This window comes from Trichosurus vulpecula, chromosome 5 (genome assembly GCF_011100635.1).
Source record: "Trichosurus vulpecula isolate mTriVul1 chromosome 5, mTriVul1.pri, whole genome shotgun sequence".
In the NCBI taxonomy this organism is placed as follows: Eukaryota; Metazoa; Chordata; class Mammalia; order Diprotodontia; family Phalangeridae; genus Trichosurus; species Trichosurus vulpecula.
In genome coordinates, this window is record NC_050577.1 from 285,189,456 (window position 1) to 285,214,241 (window position 24,786).

The window sequence follows — 24,786 nt, forward strand, 5'->3', positions numbered from 1 at the left end:
TGTGAATGTGCAGCACATTCTTAAACCTGGGGGATTTGATTCAAAGGTAGAATTTGGAAAACACCCTTAGTTTCATCAATGATTAGAAAACTGTGTGAGCATTAGACTGTGTCTGGAAAAAGGACACACTATGTTCTGGCACTACAAGATTTCCTGCTATTTTCCTACTGGTTTTTACATTTATATTTAAACTGACCTTTAAAATTCATGGTTGAGACCAACCCATGATAGCTGTTACTCAGCCAGAAATATTTCTATTAAGTATCAGTTTCTCTTAATATTTTCTTCAGGTTTCCATATTTTAATTTTACATCCAGGATTCATCAAACAGCTGTACATATACACATCTATGTACATCCTAATACACAAATTTGCCTAATCTTTTAATAGTTTCTAGTGTGCCCACCTATTGTTCACTGAACATGTAGGAGCACTCTGAAGCAACAATTTTATTTCATGATCTATGGCTAATGTGTTCATAAAATAGTTGTAGTACTGAACCTGGTCTGGTGCCGATACTTTCTTTGATGTCCATGGATCACAGTCATGGTATCTTGAATAAAGGACAAGACCACACAACGTTGTACAGGCAAGAATTCCCCAGCATCCTATAAGATTTATATAAAGGGCCCTACAAAAACAAACAATAAATAAAATGCCATCTTTAATGTGCTAAGGCTTTTTAGGAAACATCATCTGGGAGGAAAAACAGGCATCATCATTTTGCTTCCATACTTCATTGGGTAAATAAATATCATCTTTTAATTGGAAAAAAGAAAATTGTTTGGTTTATTCTGGTGTAACCATTTCTCTTTATAACAGCAACTAATGAAGGAAAGCAGATGAATTTGACCGTGAATGTGTTTTGCTCTCTAAACCTAAAGACAAAGGGAAAATTTCAGAGAATTCTGAGAAGACTTGTATGCACTGAGGCAAAGTGAAGTGAGCAGAACCAGAAGAACAATAAGCAATACCGTGACCATATTTCCAGATAACTAATAATGAAGAATGAATGCTACCCTGCTCCTGAAAAATGCTGGATTCAACATGCAAAATGAGATATACATTTTTGGAGATGGTCAATGGAGAAATTTATTTTACTTGTTCATACTTATCTGTTGCAAAGGATACCTCTTTCTTTTTAATAGGGGAAGAGTGGGAGGGACAGAAAATGAATGCTTGTTAATTGAAAAAAAATGTAACTAAGACACAAAAACAAAAGAAGAAGTCAAGTGATTTGCCCCAGGTCATGCTGCTAGAGAGCTGGTAGCATTTGAACCCAGGTTCTCTGACTCCAGAGAACTGCACTCCTCTTCCTCCCAAAAAAGCAAGCTAGATTGCACTTGAGAAATAGTGTAGTTCTTTGAATGATCCTAAATTACTCATTTTCTGTCACAAAAAAACCCCATCTTTTAAATAATAGTAATGTTCTGATGACACAGTATGGCTATAAATCATGAAACACTAGAATTTTCTTGAAGAAACAGAATTATGGGTCAACCACAGGCAAAAGAAAGATGCATGGTAGACTAAGCATGTTTCAACAGTTGGAAAGATCCCAGTAGCCATTTACTGCAAGCCCTACCTCATGAGGAATGCCCACTACAATATAGGCAACAAAGGTTCATCTAGCCTTCATTCATCTAGCCTTGGGGATAGTTCTGACTGTCATGGAAATTTTTTAACTGTGCCTCTTTGTAACTTCCATGTTTTGCTTTTAAATCTGCCCTCTAGGGACAAAGAATACAAATCTAATGCCTATTCAATGTGGTAGATTTTCAAATACCTAAAGACAGTGTCTCTCCTCTCACCCCCACCTCCTGGCCAGTTTTCCCCAATCTAGGCTAAATATCCCTAGTTCCTTTAGTCAACCCTCCCAAATAACATGAACTTGGGTTCTTTCACCATCATGGCTGCCCTCTTCTAGAAACTTTCCACTTTACCAGTGTCCATTCTACAACATGGCACTGAAAAGAAAAGAAAACCTTTGGGCTATAATCAAGGCTAGACTTGGAAAAATAGAACATTTGTCAAAAGTACTCTTAATGGGATGTGTGGATTCATGAACTCATCAATTTTCTATCTAGAGGTGGACAGGGTAGCTTGTTTCATCATGAGTCCTTTGGAACTATAGTGGGTCATTACCAAGTCTTTCAAATTGATTATCTTTACAATATTGTTATTACTGTATAAATTGTTCTCCTGATTCTGCTCACTTCACTTTGCATTAATTCATACACGTCTTGCCAGATATTTATGAAGCTATCCCCTTCATCACTTCATATGATACAATAGCATTCCACCACATTAATTTATCCTAATTTGTTCAGCCAATCCCTGATTGATGGGTATCCTCTTAGCTTCCAAATTTTGCCACAACCAAAAGAATTGCTATAAATATTTTTATACATATGAGTTCTTTTCCTTTTTCTTTGATCTCCTTGGGATACAGACCTAGTAATGGCATGGCTGAGACAAAGGAGATGCACAGTTTTATAGCCCTTTGGGCATAGTTCCAAATTGTTCTCCAGAGTGCCTGGACTACTTCAAAGTTCTAACAACAGTGTATTAATATATCTATTTTTCCTATATCCCCTCCAGCATTTGTCATTTTCCTTTTGCTGTCATCTTAGCTGTGTGAGGTAAATAAAATGTGAAGACTTCACAGGGAAAATATGTGTAAATATTTATCTACATCTATACTAAGAAATGTTTAAAAATCAAGAAATAGGGAAGTGAAAAAAAAAATTCTGAGGCTGTGAGACTCTGATGGCTCAGCCTCTGGGAAAGTTTACCCTGAAACTTTTGTTCTTTCTTCTGGTGCTAGTTTAAAGATTTGCTCAGTAAGAACAGAGTCATAATGACCTGTTTTTCTCTACTGTAAAGAATGGAGAGGGTCTCCCCCTCCCCTTATCCTATTCTCCTTCTTTAGATTTATAGATGTCACCTCAGTTGTAATCACTAAGGGAATGGGAATTGGAGTTTCTGTGCCTCAACTTTCCAGTTCTTTGTCTAGCTTTCATGCTCAGATTGTAAGCCCACCTCCCAGCCAATGGTGAGAAGGATCAGAGGTGGGCAGGAATTCTCTTGTGTTAGGTATAATTATGGGTGCTTTGCCCCTTGTAAAGCGCCTCCTTTGCTGGTTCTGCTCTGTGCTAGCACAGGACACCCAATTCTCAAGAACTGAATAAAATTTATTTCTGTTCCCACCCTGAGATGGCTCCTTATTACAAATTTAATTGGTGAAGGTCTTTCATCCCACACATTAGATAATCTAACGGATATGAGGTGGTACCTCAGAGTTCCTTTAATTTGCATTTCTCTAATTATTAGTGATTTAGAACATTTTTCCATAATGCTATTGACAGCTTTGATTTCTTCCCTGAAAACTACCTACTGATATCCTTTGACCATTTGTCAATTGGGAAATGGCTTTTAGTCTTATAAATTTGTCTAATTTCCCTATATATTTTAGAATGAGACCTTTATCAGAGAAACTTGCTGCAAAGATTTTTCCTCAATTTCATGCTTTACTTCTAATTTTAGGTGCAAGGTTTTGTTTGTGAAAAATGTTTTATTTTTATGTAATCAAAATCATCCACTTTACATCCTGTGAACCTTTTTCTCTCTTCTTTTGTCATGAACTCTTGATCTTTCCATAGATGTCACACATAATTCCTTCCATGCTCCACTAATTTCCTTATGATATCACCCTTTCAGTCTAAATCATGTACCCATTTTGAGCTTATCTTGGTACATTGTGTGAGATATTGGTGTGTCCTTAGTTTCTGCCAAATTACTTGACAGTTTTCTACTCATGGAAATGTTAAAAGACCTAGACTCTAGAGTAAGGCTTCCAACCCATTGAGTAGACTCTCTTTGAAGGATTTATTGGAGGATGTGGGCAAGATGAGAGGGCACTAATGATCTCTGATCTGAACTGCAGGAGGGAATACTCGAAACAATGAACTTATGGATGTATAAACAACCCAGAGGTACTTTGTATCTAAAAAGAGCATATTTCTGACACAGTTTTCCCGTAATTTACCAGTTTAGTTTCATATATCCACTGCAGATTAAACGGAAATTCTTTGTATCTCTATGCACCTTAAAAATCTTTCTCGAGAAGGGGTCTGTGCTCATAGAGAAGCTCTAATTCCCAAGGACTCTGTTCAGTGATACAGTGCAGTGTCAGTACCCTGAAATCTGGTTCCTACTATCTCTACTGAAATTAAAATTTTGGAGGTCTTCTGTGTTCCCATTACCAAATTCAATGGTCTTTTCTCAGTCATTCTTCTTGACTGCTATGGAGCATTGAACATTCTTAATATCACTCCTACATTCTCCAAATTATTTCTACCTCCACAATATCTCTCATATTCACAGCCACCCTCCTGGCTCAGCCCCTCATTGGCTCCACCTGGACATTAGCCTTCTTGTTGATCTCCCCACGTTGAGTCTCTCCCCTATCCAGTCTATCCTCACACAGCTGCCAAGGTGATTTTCCTGGAGTTCAGATTGCACCATGTCATTCCTCTACTCTAGTGGTTCCCAATTGCTTTTAATATCAAATACAATCTCCTTTGTTTGGCTTTTGAATCCCTTCATAGCCTAGACCAGAGCTGTCCAAGATGTGGCCCGTGGTGCGACTTTGTGCGATTTTATGCATAGAATGCATATTAGATTTTTAATTAATGCTTCAGTAAATGAAGCTGAGCCCTGGGATGGCCTAGGGTTGGACAGCCCTGGCCTAGACCCAACCTACCTTTCAAACAGTGTTATAATACTGCTTCCCTTTCCACAAAGGAACATCTAGACAAACTGGTGTTCTGATTATTCCTTAGACAATGGAATCCAACTCATAGCTCCGAACTTTTGCACTATCTGTCCCCACGTTCAGCATGTATACTCACTTCACTGCTACCTTTAGGAATCCCTTGTTTCCTTCAAAAACTGTTTGAGACACTTTCTACACAAAGCCTCTCCTGTTCCCTCCTGTAATGATAGGGCCAACCTTGCAAAAATTTTATTTTTTATGAATTTTGACCCATAACCCTAATTCCATCTAACCCTGTACCTATCTAACTCATTGACCACTTGGACATTAACTATGGGGGTATGTCCACTAACAATGACTGTCCTTCAAAGTTTCATCTTAGGTCCCCTTGTCTTCTCTTCCTATATACTTTCTGCCTGGTGATCGGATCAACTCTCATGTATTCATTTATCATCTCTATGTTAACTTTCTGATCTACTTATCCAGCCCTCTAACCTCTTTCCTGACCTTCACGCTCACATCTCCAACTGCCTATTGGTGTCTTGAAATAAATGTTCTGTGCACATTGTACATACAACATGTCCAGAACTGAGCTTAATACCTTCCCCCACAAACTCTCCTCACTTCCTAACTTCCCTGTTACTGTGGAATAATACCACCATCCTCCCAGTCATGCAGGCTCATAACCTAGGTGTTATCCTTAACTCCTTATTCTCTCTCATTCCCCAAATCCAGTCTGTTGTCAAGTTCTATCAATTCTACCTCTGTAACATCCCTAAACTATAACTCCTTCTCTCTTCTGACACCGCCACTACCCTGAGTCAGAATTAATAAACATTTATTAAGTGCCTACTATGTTCTAGATGACATTCTGAATGCCAGAGATACAAAGAAAGGCATAAAGTAACCTCTGCCCTCAAGGAACTCAAAAATCCAATGGTGTAGTCCCTCATTATCTTATGCCTGGACTATTACAACAGCCTTCTGGTTGATCTCTTTGCCCCAAGTCTCTCCTGATTTCATCATCTACTCAGCTGTCTAACCAAGGCACAAGTCTAACCATGTCACTCCCTCAATAAATAAACTTCAGTGACTCCCTATTACTTCCAGGATCAAAAAAAAAATCCTGCTTGGCATTCAATGCTCTTCATAACCTGCCTTCCCCCCACCTTTCTAGTCTTCTTACACCTTATGCCTCAAACCCCCTTCTTCATATACTCTGTAATCTAGTGACAAATGGCCTACTTATATTTCCCAGGACCTAGCACAGTGCTTGAAGCATAAAAAGAAATTTACTAACCTCTTGTTGATTGACCAATTGAGTGATGAAAATTCACTTTTTGACTTCCAAGATGCTACGCCTTCCAGATTTGCTTCATGCCTCTTTTACATATCCTTCTCTGTCTTCTCAGAATCACAGAATTTTAGAGTCAGAAGGAAGCTCAGTGGTCAATGAGTCCATCCCACACTCCAAAAGAAAATCCCACTTGCCCAGTTTTAAAACTTTGGACCCACCCTTCATCTAATCTGTACTCAAACACTTGAGAATCACCCCTGCTCAACCAACTCCACTGGCTTACTATTACTTGTAGGATCAAATGTAAATCCCTCTTTTGGGCACTGAAAGCCCTTCAGAACCTGGATTCAACATATTTTCACTCTTACTATATATTACTCATCAATACTCCCTGCCCTTGGAGCCCCACCTTCTCCCTGAATGGAGGGTAGAGAGGCTCCTCTCAGATCCTCCATATATTGCTCATCAATACTTTCTTGCCCCTGGAGCCCCACCTTCTCCCTGAATGGAGGGTAGAGAGGCTCCTCTCAGATTCTCCTCTCAAGGATACCCAGACCAGTCATTTCTTCATTTCCCACCCAGTTGCACTTCTCAGAACTTCTCCTGCTTTTCAGCTTCTGTTTGTCTGTTGTCTTTCCTCATTAGAATCTGAGCTTCCTGAGGGCAGGAACTATCTTTTGCCTTTCTTTGTATCCCCAGCACTTGCCCTTCATATAGGCTTTGGTTCAGCCAAACATCTTTCCCTTCCTTACACATAAGATTCCATCTCCCATTTCCCCCTTTGCACAGCCCATCTCCCACGCCTAGGATACATTCCCTCAGCACCTCTGTCTCTTAGAATCTTTAGTTTCCTTCAAGGTTCAGCTCAGACATTACCTCCTACATGGGCTTTCCTGATCCATTTCCCATTTCCTAGTAACCTCTTCCTCCCAGTTACCTTGTATATCCAATCCAATAAACATTTATTAAGTGCTCCCTACTATGTACCAGACATTTGCTAAGTGCTGGGGATATAGTGAACAAAAAGAAAAACAGTCCCTGCCCTCAACAAGCTTACACTCTAAAGCAATATAAATCTCTGTAAATGCTTCAAATATATATTATGTATCTTTAAAACTGTGCATATTGCTTGGCTAATTAATAGAATATAAACTCCCTGAAGGCAGAGACTGTTTTGTTTCTGCCCTTGTATCTATAGTGCACAGCACAGTACCTGGCACATAGTAAGGACTTAATGAATGTTTCTTGACTTGACATAATTTAATAAATGCTTGCTTACTTGATTCACCATTTCTTCCTTACTAGTCCCCACCCACCATCATCTTTTAAGTCTATAGTACTAATTTATCTCTTCCTAGAAGCAATTCTTGAAAATTCAGTCCTGTACACCAGGTAGAGAATAAGCTTCCTCAAACATTGCTTTGGTCAGGTCATTTCCTAGCTCCAAAATCACCAGTGCCTTGCCCTTTGCCTATAGGATAAATTCCAAATTTAGCCCAGCATTCAAAGGGCTCCATGAACTGGCCCCAACCAACCTTATTTCTTTCTATTCAAATATTTGCTCCACATAAAACCATCTGCTAACACTCTCTCAGACATAAGTTTTCCTCATTCTTTTAACTCTATATCAGTTCCCAGTGGGGTCAGATCTTCACCTCTTCTTTCCTGAGGCAAATTCTAAGCATGTTTTAAGACTGACCTTCAATCCCTCCACCTCCAAGAAGCCTTCTAAGAGCAAGTCCCAGCATTGTGTCCTTCTTCTAAACTAATAGGGCATCTTCTGTATTTACTGCCCATTTGGCACTGACATGTAGACTAACACCACTTGTAATATTCTGCTGGATTATCAGTTACCCCTTTTAGGATAATTTGGCTTTTCAGGTGTTTAAATTTCATTTTTCTGATTCTTCCCATTGCCATTCCCCTTATGAGAACCTACTCACCCACCTGCTTTTCAGCTAACTTTTATATAAAGATATATGATCCAGTTTCACTGGATTGCAGAGTGGGGCTGTAGAGTGGGTATTGTCTTTCCCCTTGCTCAGTCTTTTTTTTTTTCAGTTGTGTCCAACATTTTGTTGCCCCATTTGGAGTTTTCTTGGAAAAGATTTTGGAGTGGTCTGCCATTTCCTTCTCCAGTTCATTTTACAGATGAGGAAACTAAGGCAAACAGGGTTAAGTGACTTGCCCAGGGTCATACAGCTAGTAAGTGTCTGTGGCCAGATCTGAAATCAAAGATGAATCTTCCTGACTCCACCCCAGCACTCAGTGCACTATGGCGCCGCCTAGAAACCCCCTTCCAATGTAAATTCCTTGGGTGCAGGGTTCATCTTTCTTTTTGCTTATGTATTTGTGCCCTCCGTATTTAGCATAGAGTAGGTGCTTAATACATCTTTGTTGACTTGACTCCTAGCTCCTTGGAGACAGAGCTCATCTTGATGTTACCCTGTATCATCAATTCGTAGCATGATAGAAGCTCAACAAGTGGTTTGAGGTTTTTTTTTAGTGATGACGCACATGTAAATCTTTACATTTTCCCTCTTGTAATGTAAGATTCAAAAGCCAGAACAATTTTAACTGCTTTTTAAATATCTTACCATTATTTTTTGGGAGAACAGTCAATGATGGCTACATAGCCCTAGAGCTGGACCCAAGAGATCATCTTTTCCAATTCCCTCATTTTACAGATGAGTAAACTGAGGCCCAAAGAGGTTAACCAACTTACCCAAGGCCACAGAGATTGCAAGTGATGGAGCTTGGGTTTGATTCTCAGGCCCTCTGATGACAAGTTCAGTACTCTTTCCAATACTCCCCTCAAGTGCTGTACAGAAAAGAAACTTACCCTACCCCTCCCTTAAATTCTCATTTTCTAACCCTCAGCTCCTCATTCTCTCTCAACCCATATACCAGATCAGCACCCAAGTCTTGCCATTTCTACCTCCACAACAATTCTCCCATCTCACCCCTGCTCTCTACTCACACAGGCCTTCACTTCTCTCCTAAACTAATGCAACAGCCTCCTAATTGGTCTTCCTGCCTCAAGGGTCTTCCAACTCCAGCCCATCCTCCATGAAGTTGCCAAAAAGATGTTCCTAAAAAGGCAGATCTGGAGTTTTATGTTGAGATCAGACATCCTCTACTCAATAATTTCATTCATTCTTCTATTTCCCCCAGGCTAGCATACAAATTCCTGTGTTTGGTTTTTAAAGCCCTTTACAACCTGGTCCCTCTTCCATTTTTCCAGTATTATTTACCCCTTCCCTTCCCTAACTCTATTCTCCAGACAAACGGCCAGGTATTTCTCTTTCCCACAGACAGCATTCTATCTCCCACATCTGTGTCTTTGCATTGGTTGGCTTCCATACCTGGAATGAACTTACTCCTCTTCTCTGCCTCTTAGAATTTCTCTCTTCCTTCAAGATGTAAACCAAGCCCTACCCTTCAAATAAAGGCATTCCTGATCCCTTCAGAAAGTTGGTGACCTCCCTCCCAAACTACATTGTATTAACTACCTTAGTGTTATACTGTATTTATTTGGTAATATAAACAATGGTAAATATTTATTGGTAAATAACATTTAGAAATGTTACTTCTAAACTCCTTTAGAACAGGGACTGCTTCGTTTTTTTGTGTGTGATATGGTACATTGCCTAGTATGGTACTGGCTCATAATTTTGTTGCCAGGTTGTTGTAGTTGTGTCTGACTCTTGGTGACCCTCTTTGGGGTTTTCTTGGCAAAGATACTGGAGTGGTTTGCCATTTCCTTCTCTAGCCCAGATGAGGAAACTGAGGCAAACTAAAAGTTAAGTGACTTGCCCAGGGTCACACAGCTAGTAAGTGTCTGAGGTCAGAATTGAACTCAGGAAAATGAATCTATCTAATTCCATGCATGGCACTCCCTCCACTGCACAGCCTAGCTATCCCAGCTCCTTCATTCTCAAAGAGGACCATGACATCAGGAAGGTGATGTCATGACTTACAAGTGAACCGGATATAAGTAAGGCAGGGCTGCACAAAGTCATCAGCCTCACTCTCTCCTCCGGGGATATTGGGTCCAGTGGCAAGACTGATTGGCTTGCTGGAAGACCTGTGCTTATATCCCATCTCTGACACTTACTACTTGTGTGACTCCGGGCAAATCCCTCAACCTCTCCGAGCCCCATACAGTACCTGTATGTCTTTGCCTTCCTTAGACAAAAGAATTGCCAAAGGACTTGAGAGGCTAACGATTTGCCAAGTATATGTCAGAAGTTGTCTTACAGCTGGTATAGGTCAGAAGCAAGACCTGAACAATTTTCTCTAACCACAAGACCATACTGTCTGTCCCTCATCAATACTATTAATTTATTATGCAAAAGGATTATATAAAACATATAAATATATCCTATAAAATATATATCATTAAGAGGATTAAATAAAAATTATTCTATAAAAAGTCTTTCATAAAAAACCAAAAGACATTTAAGAGTGTGGTTATATATACAATACCGGGATGGCTCTTACATTTTTGCATGGAAACGGCTTTTGCAGGCATTGTACCTCTGGATTTGAGCTGGATTGATACCAAAGATGGTGAGCCATGTGATGGAACCGCCAATGATGATCGTCCAGAAGGTGTATCTTCGAAGAGGACTGGGATTGAAGCTGAACAAGTAATAGAGGAACCAAGTGAGACTGTCAGAAAGAAAGGAACACTGTCCAAAGATTTCACATTGAAGTCAGTGAAGTAAAGTTTTCCCACTGAAATCCGAGACATAAGAATTAGGAACCTGGTCTTTATATTTGAATGATCATAACTGTCAATGACCCTCCATTTCCCTCTCTATGAAATGAGAGGTTTGGCCTAGAGGAGGCTGTGGATGACAACATAAAAAGCATTGAAATCGAGTTTGAATTCTGGTTCCACCATTTGCTTCCTTTGTGATGTGGGATGAGTTGCTAACTTTCTGGGCCTCAGTTTCCTCATCTGTCGAATGATGGGGTTGTACCATGATTTTCTTGCTAGATAATCTCCCAATCACCTCCAACATGCTGTGATTCTAATCATTCATGTATTTGTTCTTGCTTCAGAGTGAACTGCGATGGAAGGAAGGAGGAAAGGAGGAAAGGAAGGAAGGAAGGAAAGAAGGAAGGAAAGAAGGAATACAGCCAGTAAACCCCCAGTTAAGTGGGCAGCTTCTGGCCATCAAAACTTACTGTAAATCATAACCTTAGAGTTATGATTTGCCCAGAGTCACACAGCTAGAATGGCTTAGAGGCAGAATTTGAATCCAGATGCTCATACCTCCAAGGCCAACCCTACAGTTGCTACATTATGCTGCCTCTTACAAGACACTAATGGTATCATCTTCATATTTGGGAAAATTAAGGGAGAAAGAAGTCAAGTAACTAGCCCGCAGTCACATAGCTAACAAATGTCAGGATCGGCTTTTGACCTTAAATCCGTCCTGATTCCAAGGGTGATTTTCTTTCCCCTACACTATTCCACACTGAAATATGGGGTCCAAAGCCTGTCGTCTAAGCCCTAGAAGCTTATTTGTCATTTTCTACTTCTACATAGAATGTTTCTCCCATTAGAATGTAAGCTCCTTGAGGGTGGCATCTTTTAATCTTTTCATATCTTTGTTCCCCCTGCGCAAAGCACAAGAGCCAGCATGGGCTTGCTGATGGACTGCATACCATCCTTGATGCCGTCTTTAAATTCTACTGTATTTTTATTGAAGATTTATCATGAAAATACACAGAAACACATACACATTCCCAGTAAACAAATGGAAACTTACTCCCAGAAGTTTAATCTTCCTCCATGATAGGAATCATTTAGGATATTGTTAATTCCACCTTGAACCACAGTACCCTGTATGATCACGGAAAAAAATCCAGCCATCTTAATTCCAAGTTGGAAAACATGTATCCAGACAACAGCTTTGAATCCACCCTTTGGGAAAAAAAAGTTGTGTTATAAAATCTTATGTATAATATCACAATATGTTATGGCACATAGAATATTGTATGTATAATAGAGTCCAACATGACATAGAACACATGTAGCACACAAATATGTTTGTAGGTATATGTGACATTACATTGCACAATATAACATCCCTTCTACCTATAAATACCTATGGTTATATGCTACACTTGTTACATGTAATACATAAAATATGTTGTAATATATGTGATATATAAATATTATATACAATATAATATCACACAAGTAATATAATGTATGTTATATTATACTATGTGTTATATGCTTATATATCATTTGTAGCGTGTTATATTATAATTACATCATGTAAATATACCACAACATATGTATTTTATAAAACATGATAATAATATATTATTTGTTATATTAATCATAGTGTTGCTTTATATTATATATTACTATTCTCATCACAGGATTATGGATTTGAACTGAAAGGAAAATTCTGAACTCACTCATTCCATAAATGATGAAAGTAAAGCTCAGAGAGGTTATACAGCCTTCCTAAGGTCACACAGGTGGTAAGAGGCAGAGCAAAGATTTTCACCCAGACCCTCTGAGTCCAGATTGAAGGGGAATCCCATATGAGTCTGTGCATAGTGTGGAAAATATTATACTATTTTATATCATTTCTAATTTCTACCAGACCCAGAGCCTCCATTAATGAGTAACTGGATGAAGATCCAGGACCTGGGCTTCTTTGTTCTCTCTAAAAGTTTGCTCAGGCAATACCCTTACCTCTGTCAACAAGGCCAGATCATTAAGGACATTACCCTAACCCCAAGAGAGATTACCTTGCTTAATATTCTACAGGTATATACTATGTTATGGAATGTAATGAGACACAGAGACGCTGGGCTGTAGTTTCAATTGACTTTTGTCAACATCCTTTACAACTCTATTCCATTAAGGAAAATCCTCTTCTTGTATCATGGTTAAACATACATGGGGGTCATAAAAATGAAGTCATACAGGCTTGCTAGCTCTGCTAAAATAACGTATATAAGTTTTCTCATTCCTTTGTTCAGGCAGCCAGAGTTTATACTCTGACTCCTTGTACGTACAAGTAAGCTAGCTCCGCTATGCTTTAAGGGAAAATAATAAACAACATGGATTTTTCTATCACCTAGCTCTGTTGTTTCCTTCAACCAAATTTTCAGGTTTAACAATAGAAACTTGCAAGTTTCCTTCTCCCACTGAAAAGTATGTGAACACTCTCTTCCCTCTAGTGTCACCCCAAATAAACAGACAAACCAACCTGGAGAGGAAATATAAGCTACTTTTCACTACAATAGTTCTTTTCAGGTTTAGTTAGAAAAGTACAAGATATGCTGCTTACCCAGGAGACCTTTAAATGCTACTGAGTCAGTGAGAAGTACAGCTATCCTTTCCATATCACAGGGGTTAGGGGAGCAGCACCCTTGTGATCTGGAAAATCTTTTGGCCCTCTCTTTGTACCAGAGACAAAGTCTGAGTTATTATGGTTTAAAACATAAAATATATACAATACTATACATATATGTTATGCATTCTGAGTTTTAAGCTTTTTTGTGTGTTGTCTGTGGCTTCTGCAAAACTCCCCCTGAATTCCCATTTAATTTCTTACACCGATTCACGATATACTGAAACTGCAATGGGGAAAGTCATGATGTGGAAGGAATAACTGTATAAGTAATCAGCAAGGCCCTGTGGAAATAGGTGATGGTTATACCATTGAGCTGTAGAAGATGCAGACCACTCCTGTGACAATAATCGTGCCCCACAAATTGAGTCCCGTGGCTGCAAAAAAAAAAAAAAAAAGCAAAAAAAGTGCATCCTCATGAAATCTGTACATTCCACCTTCTTCTCAAAAATGACATTCCTGACTTCTTCACAAAACAAATGCAGCTTCGGTGGAAAGACCCTTTAATTTGGATTCAAATCATGGTTGGACTAGGTGACCTCTGTGAAATACCCCCACATTTAAAACATCTTACTCAGTGAAGTGAGCAGGACCAGAAGAACACTGTACACCATAACAGCAATATTGTATGATGAACAATGGCGGATGACTTAGCTATTCTCAGCAACACAATGATCCAAAACAATCCCAAAGCTCTCAAGATGAAAAATGCTACCCACCTCCAGAGAAAGAACTGATGGTATCTGAATACAGACCAAAGCATACCATTTTCCACTTTTTTGTTGTTGTTCAAAATTACTGATATGGAAATGTTTTACATGATTGCATATGCATAACTGTAGTGGTAATCAGGGCGGGGTTTTTTGCCATTCTTCTCTTAAGTGCCTTTAATGATTCTGGTCTTTGTTTGAAAAGGGCAGGTAAAGTGGGATCTTTCTCAGCACCAAGAGTCATTGAATTGTATATGATGTTGTGCTGGTGGTTGGAGTTTTCCCACACTGGTTTCTTACACTCTAAATGATGAGCTTCAAGTGCCCCAGGGCCCTGAGACTGATATATAAGATTTGAGGTTGGCACTTGACTTTTGGAGGTACACTCACTGAAAGGATGTGGGTGAGGAGACTCTGGGCAAGCTATTGAACCCACACCCCGCCCCCCGGCTTTGTATCCCAGACAGATTGAATATTGGTCCTTCTCTGGTAACTATGAATTGTGATTTGACCAGACAAGGTGTGTCTGTTGATGTTTGTAATTTCTGTTTGTATTTCCCTTGAAGTCCAGGGGGCTGATCTTTTCCCCCTGAACTAAGTGAATGGTATATGTATGTTTAATTAAACTGAGATTGTTAACCCCTTAAAGTTGCTTTCCCTAGAAAAGCTGAGCAAAGAACCTGTGCTGGCAATGATGAGGGCACAATCTCTGGGAACCCCCTCGAACCTGGAATACAGTCTCTAGGAGCCCCCTTGAACTCTCCTTGAGTCTTCCAACTAGATCTGGCCTTCCCCTAAGGCCATGGGCCTTGCATTATCATTGGGCCTAAGTCTCTGCCAAGCCTAGCCTAGCCCTCTATTGTCCAGCTGTTTCCCCGCACTTAATCCTGATCAAAATATCTATACCCTAGCTCTGTTACCCCAGCCCTCTATTGTCTATTTCCCACTCAGGAGTCTGACCTCATCTCAGTCCCATCAAGCTCCTCCTCAAGTCCCTCCCTAAACCCCTCCTCTGGTCACCCCAGACCACCTCTCAATCCCTCCCACAATCTTTGTGTATATAATCTCCATCTTGCCTCCATGAAGGTGGTCAGATCCAATCTAGCTCAGATTGATCTGGCCTGCTTGCGTTACAGGCGTCACAAGGGGTGGGATCTCTTGGGGCAGGCCTATTTGGCTAACTCTTAATAAACTTTGTCTTTTCCCTTGGCTGAGAAAGCTTGAGTCGAATTCTTTCGGCAGGACCCTGTATGTCGGTATTTTGGGGTGTCGAGCACCCCTCAACCCCAAACCTCTTCAACAACTCTTGTTGCTGGTCTTGTGTTGGTCTTTCACCCCAACAGTAGCTGCTAGCCAGATTGTTGTTATAATAACCTATATCAGATTGTCTACTGTCTCAGGGAGGCAGGGGAGGGAGGGAGAGATAGAATCTAGAACTCAAAACTTGGGAAAAACAAGAAATGTTAAAACTGTTTTTACATGTAATTGGGTGGAAATTTTTTTTTTTGGGTGAGGTTAAGTGAAGTCAGGTTTAAGTGTCTTGCCCAGGGTCACACAAGCTAGTAAGTGTCAAGTGTCTCAGGCTGTATTTGAACTCAGATCCTCCTGACTTTAGGGCTGGTGCTCCATCTACTGCACCACCTAGCTGTCCCATATTCTTTTTTTTTTTTAATGTCTCACTCCATTCCAAACATGATCACAGTAGCTTTTTCAACTGGAAAGGCTCTTAAGAGTTGTCTAGCTCAACGCTCTCATTTTAGAGATGAGAAGAGTGATTGAAATGACTTGCGCAAGGTCACACTGGCAGGAAGTTACAAAAGCAGGATTCAACCCCAGCCCAGGTCCTCTGATACCAAAGTCAGTGCATTGGCCACCACCACCCACTGCAATCGAGCATCATTTCTTAAGCAGTTTTTGTTGTATGTCCTCATCACTGTGCCCGCCTTCTGGCAAGCCTTCTTGGTCTTATTCAACCTCAAGTCACTGTAAGGTCTTAACCTTCCTAAGTCACAAGGTATAAAGCACAGGTGTTTTTCTAGTAGCCTTTCCTAACCTCCCACTCAACTGTTAAACCTGAAAGTTGGTTAAAGGAGGCAAACAGAGCTAGGTGATAGAAAATTTATATTACTTATACATTTATTCATTCCCTTTAAACATAGCGGACAGACATGATCATGGATTGAGCCAGACTTGTACAGAGGAATGAACAGGTTTTTGTATTTTTTTTTAGAACCATCACAATTCAGCATGTTACTTAGTTTTAGGATCCCCATGTATGTTTAACCACAAGACCTTTAACGGAATAGGTTTGTAAATACTAGAGTGTTGACAAAGGTCAGTTAAAGTATACACTTGTAGAATATTAAGTGAGGCAGTCTCCCAGGATTAGGGTCTCATCCCTTAATGGTTAACAGGAGAAAGAATGTTCTCAGGTCAGCCCTATCTGGCCTTATATACAGAGAAAAGATATTCTCTGAGCAAACCTTAGAGGACAAAGAAGTCCGGGTCCTGGCTCTTCAAGCGGGTCTTTAATTCAGGCTCTGGGTCTTACTGAAATTACAAAAATGATATAAAATGGTATAAAATGTTCCACAAAACCCTCTTAGCCCCTAATCCAGTGATTTGGGGACTAGTGAGAATAGAGGCCATATATCCTAACAAATCAAAGTTAATATTTTTAGAATTAGATTTAAACCAAAATTAAATCTGAATTTAAACCAAAAACTTTGAACTTAGAAACAAATGGGTAATTTATAAAGACTGCTTCTGACTACAGATTCATGAAAAGTGACATTAAGTCATTGTTGGCACTTCCTGACAATGTTATAGGGCATGCCGAACATTCCGTATAGAATGGCCATTTAGATACACAAAGTTCCATTCTTACGGTGATTCCACAGGACTTCCAAAACATCTGATTAATACTGTTATCAAATCTATTATAAAAATCATGAAATTTCAATGTCATTTCCAGCAATGATTCCAAGATGCTCTATCAATACCAGGTGATGAACATCACTGTATCTATTATTGAGATCAGCCCGGAGGCTGAGGCTGTGTTTCACTGCTCGACCAAGAGCAGAATGGTAACTACATGAATCTTGTTCTACTCTTTCAAACATGAAGTCCACTACCTGTTTTATTTCTCTTCTGAAAAATGGGAGTGGGGTTTTTCAACTGGAAATGACCTCTGAGGTCCCTTGCAGCTTCAAATCTATTGTCCTAGGATGTAGGGCCAATAAATTAGCCTCTTATAAGCCTCAATTTACTCATCTGTAAAATGAGGAGATTGGATGAAGTATAAATCTATCTGATGAGGACACAGTCTCTGGGAACCCCCTTGAATCTGGAATATAGTCTCTGGGAACCCCCTTGAACTCTCCTTGAATCTTCCAACTAGATCTGGCCTTCCCTAAGGCCATAAGCCATACATTATCATTAGGCCCAAATCTCCATCTAGCCTAGCCCTCTATTGTCCAGCTGCTTCCCACCCTTAATCCTCATCAAAATATCTATACCCTAGGCCTATTACCCTAGCCTTCAGTTGTCTTTCATCTCCAGGTAGCCTTCAACTATCTCCCCACCCTGAAGTCTGACCTTAGACTCCTTAGACTCCTCCTCAAGACCCTCTCTAAACCCTCCTCTAGTCACCCCAGACCACAGGGTGGGGGCTCACATTCAATCTAGTTCAGTAGATTGAATCTGGCCAGCTTGTGAAAACAGGCATCACAAAGGGTGGGATTTCTTAAGGCAACCCATAATGGTTGTTAAACCTGAAAGTTTGGTTGAAGGAAACAACAGAGCTAGGTGATAGAAAAATCCATGTTGTTTATTATTTTCCCTTAAAGCACAGCTAAGCTAGCTTACTTGTACGTGCAAGGAGTCAGAGCTTAAGCTCTGGCTGTCTGAACAAAGGAATGAGAAAACTTATATACATTATTTTAGCAGACCCAGCAAGCCTGTGTTACCTCACCTTCATGACCCCTATGTATGTTTAACCATGATACAAGAAGAGGATTTTCCTTAATGGAAAGAATGTTGACAAAGGTCAGTTAATATTAATCGAGGTAGTCTCTCTTCGGGTTAGGGTCTCATCCTTCAATGGCTAACAGGGGTGAGAATGTCCTTAGATCAGTCTGATCTGGCCTTGTTGACAGAGGTAAGGGTATTTCCTGAGCAAACTTTTAGAGAGAACAAAGAAGCCCAGGTCCTGGATCTTCATCCAGTTACTCATTAATTCAGGCTCTGGGTCTAGTTGAAATTAAAAATGATATAAAATGGTATAAAATGTTCCACATGGTGAATCCCTAATAAACTTTGTCTTTTCCCTTGGCTGAGAAGGCTTAAGTCGAATTCTTTCGGCAGGACCCAGCATTTCAGTATTTTGGGGTCTCGAGCACCCCTAAAAACATATGGTTCCCTACTTATCATCATAAACCTCTTCATATCATCCTATGACCTGTAATCTCAATGGACATTTTGCTGTCGGGACCAGTCATTTTGTTGTTATCTCTTCCCTCTGGAAGTCCAATCTCCATCCCTGAACTTCATCTTTGAAAGTACCCTCTCCCCTTCCAGCCCCTCCCTCTGGTTGGCAGGTTCCTCCCAGTGCCCCCATCTTAAGGAAGAGGAAATTCAGGCCATCCATGCCTTTTGTCCTTTGCAGGCACCACTCCAGGCTCTCCTCCAGGAATTTCTCTATGATATTCTCACTCCAGGGGCAGCTAGGTGGCACCATAGTGTCAGGTCTGGAGTCAGGAAGACTCATCTTCCTGAGTTCAAATCTAGCCTCAGACACTTACTGGCTATGTGACCCTGGGCAAGTCACATAACCTTGTTTGCCTCAGTTTCCTCATCTATAAAATGAGCTAGAGAAGGAAATGGCAAACCAGTCCAGTATCTTTGCCAAGAGAACCCCAAATGGGGACATAAAGAGTCAGACATGACCAAACGACAGCAACGGTCTTTTCTAGCACCACATCTATGAGACTTTGATCTTTTTTCTGGGATCCTATGAACCCATGAAGGTCATCCAAAGCTCACCTCCACCTTGGTGCTCTGTCAGCCCCTCCCCCCCATCCATAAGAGATAAAAACACTGTTTCTGTGCAAAGATTTACCTTGATTCATAGCAAGAGCCGGAGCATAAATGACAACTCCCATGTACAGAATCTAGAAAAGTGAGATCATGAAATGTGTACATATCAAATACAAAAGAACGTTTTAACGACAACCCACTTAGCATTCAAGTTCCCTCTATTTTGGTCATGGAGCAAAGAGCCACCATCTCTTCCTAATCCCTCCTGTTCTCCAGTATATCTGGCTCTATCTCCAGCACAGCTGGGCTCCCTGAATGAACCCAATAATTCATCTGTGCTTGATGGATCTTATATTTAATAATAATAATAATAGCCAGCATTTAAAAAGCGCTTTAAGGTTTGCAAAATGCCATAGGTATCTATCTCACCACAACCCTATAAGGTAAGGGCTATTATGATCCCCATTTTACAGATGAGGGCAGCTAGATATTACAGTGAATAGAGTGCTGGGCCTGGAGTTAGGAAGACCTGAGTTCAAATCTGCCCTTAGAGACTTACTAGCTGTGTGACCCTGGGCAAGTCACTTAACCTTGTCTGCCTCAGTCTTCTCATCTGTAAAATCAGCTAGAAAAGGAAATGGCAAACCACTCCAGGATCTTTGTCAAGAAAACTGCCAACGGCATCACAGAGAGTTGGATGTAACTCAACAAAAACAATGCCTTCTCTTCACCTTCCATCACTGAGGTTTTCATTTGGAGACCAGATAACCAGATTTGGGGAGGATATTATAAAGGAGATGTCTTGTTGGACTAGATGGCCGTCTGAAGTTCTTCCAGCTCTAGAACCCTGCTTCCAATGCTCCTACTTCCCCCTTTCTTTTTTGATTTTGTAGGACTTTGATGAGTGTCTTCATGTTTGTCTTTGGGGCAACATAATTTGCAATTACTAGAGTAAATCATAAAGGTTTTCAAAATTTTTTTCTCAAGGCATCTAGGTATTGCAGTGAATAGAGAGAGCTGGGGCCTAGAATCAGGAAGAACTAAGTTCAAATCCAACCTCAGAAATTTACCGGCTGTGTGACCTTGGCCAAGTCACCTAACCTTGTCTGCCTCAGTTTCCTCAACTGTAAAATGAGCATAATAATAGCCCCTACTCCCCATAGCACAGCGCCTGGCACATCGCGGGCATCGCTCTCATTCCAGCGGAGCTCAGAGCGCCGCTCTGGAGACCTGGGCTTCAAAACCCAGCTCTGATCGCGAAGTCTCTGAGCACTAGCACTGTCATCTGTGAAATGAGGGTGACAACAAAGGGGTCAATGGAGACAGTGGTGGCAATAAGAGTAACTCTTTAAAGTGAGTGACCACACGAGAAGCAGCACAGTGTCATAGAGAAGAGTACTAGGTTTGGAGGCTGTGGTCCTGAGTTCAAATCCTGACTCGTCCTAACTTTGGGCGAGTTATTTAGTCTCTTTGAAACTCAGTTTCATTAAGTGTATAGTGAAAAGTTTGGACTAGCCGGCTTTTAAGGTCATTTAGGATTCTGTGATTTTCTGCTGTACAAAATAGAGTCAGGAAGATTTAAGTTCAAATTAGGACTGACAGTAGCCATGGGAGCTTGTTACATAACATCTCCACATCTCTAATAAGAAAATATATTTTGCATGATCTCACATGTATAATTGGTATTACTTGCCTTCTCAATGGGTGCGGGACAGACTGGAGAGAGGGAGAGAATTTGGAACTCAAAAAATTTTTTAATAAATATTAAAAAGAGGGGCAGCTAGGTGGTGCAGTGAGTAGAGCACCAGCCCTGGAGTCAGGAGGACCTGAGTTCAAATCCGACCTCAGACAGTTGACACATGTACTAGCTGTGTGACCTTGGGCAAGTCACTTAACCCCAATTGCCCTGCCAAAAAAACAATGAACAAAAAAAAAATAAAATGTGCTTAAAAAAATAAATAAATATTAAAAAGTTTAAAAAAAATAAACATTTACCAGAACAAAAAAAAAACCAGACAAAAACATCTCCGTGCCTCAGGCAACTCCTTGAAGTCAAAGGGTTCATATTCTAACATTAATTTACTACTGGTGTGGGCTTGGGCTTAACCTCTCTGGGTCTCGGTTTCCCAATCTGTAAGATAATGAGGATTGAGCTTGATGGCCTCAAATGTCCCTTCTAGCTCACAATCTATAATGACATTGTGTTGCTTACAGCTTATTTATGAAGTCATAGTTGCCATCTGGATCAGGTGATGGAACCTGTTCCTACAATGGGAGTCCCCCATTCAGAAGGCATCACTTGCCTTGTATATTCACAGCCTTCGTATATTCACCAGCCTTTGTATAGTTAAGGCCCAGCTGCCTCCTGGGGTAGTTAGGAGGAAAATCCTTTGCAATCTTTAAAGTTATAGGGACTTGTGAGTTCTTAGTATTTCCTGATTCTCAATGAATCATTCAAACACCACTGTCACCTGAATTACATTTATGGAGTTTTGTTTTTTTTTTTAGTTCACAGAATTAAGAATAAAGAGCTATCGCCCAAAGTAAGTGAACTCTACCACTTGTGCAGGTGAGAAATTCAGTGTGTTACTATCATTTCAGGAAGCTAAGCTCTCAATATCTCTGTGCTCAGGCCTCTGCAATGGCAAAAACTTGTTCATCCTCTTCCTGTTTCCAGCTCTCTTTTTAATTTGTCCATTTTTCACTTACACATTCCACTATCTAGCAGTGTTTTGATAAACAAAATGCACCATTACTAGAAGCATTTTGCAAAAAAACATTTTAGACAACAAAATGGAGTGGGGTGGGGAGGGGGCAGGACACACTGGAGAACCGCTTACCGTTTGAATGATGAACAGAACCGTTCCACAGAGCCGGATGTGTTTGTTAAAACGAAGCTCTAGGTACTTTCAAAGATCAAAATGAAGGTAAAATGGTTAGTATGTATGACCCACCCTATCCACACTATTACAGATTTGGAGCTGAAAGGGACCCTCGAGGTCATTGAGTCTAACCCTGTCATTTTAGAAATGAAGAAATTGAGGCTCTAAGAAATTAAGTGACTCGCCCAAGGTCACAGAGTTAACATCTGGCAGAGCCAGGTTTTGATAGATTTGTCTTTCCTCTGGCTCAGCACCGGATAGTTGCCTCAGGCACCCCTAAGCATCAAGACTATCTGCCAACAGGCCCCGTCCTTCACTCTGCAAGAACATTCTCTCAGAGGCTCAACCAAACCTGTCTAAACTTGTAGAAAACACCAAGGGCTATGACAAAGCAACCTCTTGGAAAATGATCAAAATTCTCCAGCTCATTTTTAAAAATATTACTCTTCAATACAATTTATCCCAACAAGCATTTATTAATTAAGCTTCTATTCAGTGCAAGGTTTTATACAAGATGCCAGGAGTTACAAAGATTAAAATGAAAACAGTCCCTTCTTTTAAAGAATTTAACAGGGGGGCTAGAGCACTGGCCATGGCATCAGGAGAAACTGAGTTCAAATCTGACCTCAGACACTAGCGATGTGACCCTGGGCAAGTCACTTAGCCCCTCCAAAAAGAACTTAACATTCTTCAGAAGAATCCAATAATTTCGCGTTTGTTTACCTAGAGAGGAGGCAGCAGGGATGCAAAGGAAAGCGCTCTGGATTGGGAGTCGGAGGTCTTATGCTTGAATCTCAATTCCGCCCCTTGTTATTTTGGTGACCTAGTCACTAGTCAAGTCACTGGTTTAACCTGTTCTGGAGCAGCTTCCTCGTGTGTGCATTGAAGAGGTTGGACTCTGGGTCTCTGTTAGAGGGATACTCTATAATACCACTTCCTGCTCTAAATCTAAACTCAGTTTGATAACATTTCTTCCCCATTTTCCTTAAACTCCGAAAGGCAAGGGGCAGTGATATCTCCTTACCTCGTAGGTGCTGGTAATTCCCAGTTTGTAAAAGACTGGAAGGAAGACTTCCGAGGTGATGACCACAATAATGATATAGGAGAACCCATAGATGGTGAATACGGCCCCGAAGCGATAGATCTCGGCGGGGATACCCAGGATCGTGATGGCGGACATGAAACTGGAAGTAAGGGACAGCGCCACGGGCAGCGCCGTCATCTTCCGGCCGCCCATCAGAAAGTCTGCCTGGGTCTGCTGGCCGCCACGCCAGAAGGCATAATAAATGCCTATGGCTGCGGAGATGAGCAGCATCCCCGCGAACACCAAGTAATCCCACACCACGAAGGTCCTGGTTTCCTGCTGCGCGCTCATGGCTGCGCTGCTCAAACTTTCTTCTCCCCAAAAAACGTCGAGGGGAGCTGTCCGCTTAGGCCGCTGCTTTGCTCCGGGTACGGCAGCCGTCCGTGCCAGGGAGGGCTGACTTCCAGATCTTCAGTCTGCGGATCTGTCCGAGTATCTCCCACGTGGTCCAGACTCCAGGAGCGCCACGCTTCTGCCGCCCCCTACCCCCCAAGGGCAGACGTTGGACCCGGCGGGTTCAGCTTGGGGATGGGATGAGCGTGGCTGAGGCTCCTGCTGAACCACGCAGGGGAGCGATCCTCTCGGAAAGGCGCCTGAACCAGGAGAGAGTGGTGTGAGAGAGCAGAGGCGAGAGGAGACAAGGCTAGGCAAGTTCTGTCTGTGCTAAATTGCTGGGCTCTCTAGGCTCGGGTCAGGCTGGCTTCTCCGGTTCTGCTTGCTTTGCTAGACGCGTAGGGGGTGGATGGGAGGACCCTGGTGATTTGAATGTCCAAAGCCAGATTGGTGACCAAGGTAAGGAGTTGAACGTATTTGAACCTTGAACCAGCACAAAATTTTGGTCACCCTATTAGGGAAAGAGAATGCAAATGTTTAAAAAGGGGGGGGGGGACCCATAAAATATGGGTCCAAATCTTACCTCTGCGATTCCCAGCTTTGTGGGAAGATTAACACCACCGCTCCTGCTTCCGGTTCAGGAATGCTGCTTAGCCTCAATTTACAAAGCAAATCAATGAAGGAAACGCGTGTCCCTCAAAGTGCTTCTCAAATACAATTAAATTGACCGAAAAATCAGTTTACACACAACTTGTGGGAAATTCATCCAATCTTGAGTGAGGGTAAATCCTTTTTGACAAATTATAAGGGATTCATTCTGGGCATTATGACTGAGAGCCTACTGGGTGTCTCCCGAACAGCGAGTTGGGAATGTCCTGGTCAGACAAATTTAGGAAACGGAAGTAGAGGGAATTTTACAGGAGTCTTGTGTAGCAGGCTGGTAAAGAAATTTCTGTCCTGAAAAAACGGTGGTTTTTTTTTTTCTGGTCTGGAGTTCAACTAACAATCACAGGAATGTAATTTAAAGTGTCAATCCTTTCAGATTATTTGAACCCCAATAATGTTCAGGGAATCCAAACCGCTTTTGCTCTATTCTAAAAATCCCCCTTTCTCTATCAGCAGCTTCAAAGACCAGATAAGATCGACAGAAGGTACCTTGTCTACATTTGCCTAAGTGACCCTATCTTGTTGATGGCCTTGTTTACCTAAGAACTTCTTTTCTTTGATGTGGAGATCATAAAACTGCAGTTGGGAAACTTTAAAACCTTGTCCTTC

At 41.1% G+C, this 24,786-nt stretch overlaps 1 protein-coding gene across 1 annotated transcript in view; it reads right to left on the reverse strand.

Annotated features, from left to right (window-relative positions):
- The window catches only part of LOC118851355 (sodium-coupled monocarboxylate transporter 1-like), a 48,400-nt gene extending 24,931 nt beyond the window's left edge, over nt 1-23,469 (reverse strand). The window contains exons 1-7 of the mRNA XM_036760800.1: nt 23,119-23,469; nt 22,053-22,118; nt 19,295-19,346; nt 13,775-13,842; nt 11,858-12,012; nt 10,578-10,718; nt 502-631 (exon numbers count right to left, since the gene is read on the reverse strand). Coding sequence (XP_036616695.1) covers nt 502-631; nt 10,578-10,718; nt 11,858-12,012; nt 13,775-13,842; nt 19,295-19,346; nt 22,053-22,118; nt 23,119-23,469 — 963 coding nt within the window. The remainder of the gene's footprint in view (nt 1-501; nt 632-10,577; nt 10,719-11,857; nt 12,013-13,774; nt 13,843-19,294; nt 19,347-22,052; nt 22,119-23,118) is intronic.
- Between the last annotated feature and the right edge of the window lie 1,317 nt (nt 23,470-24,786).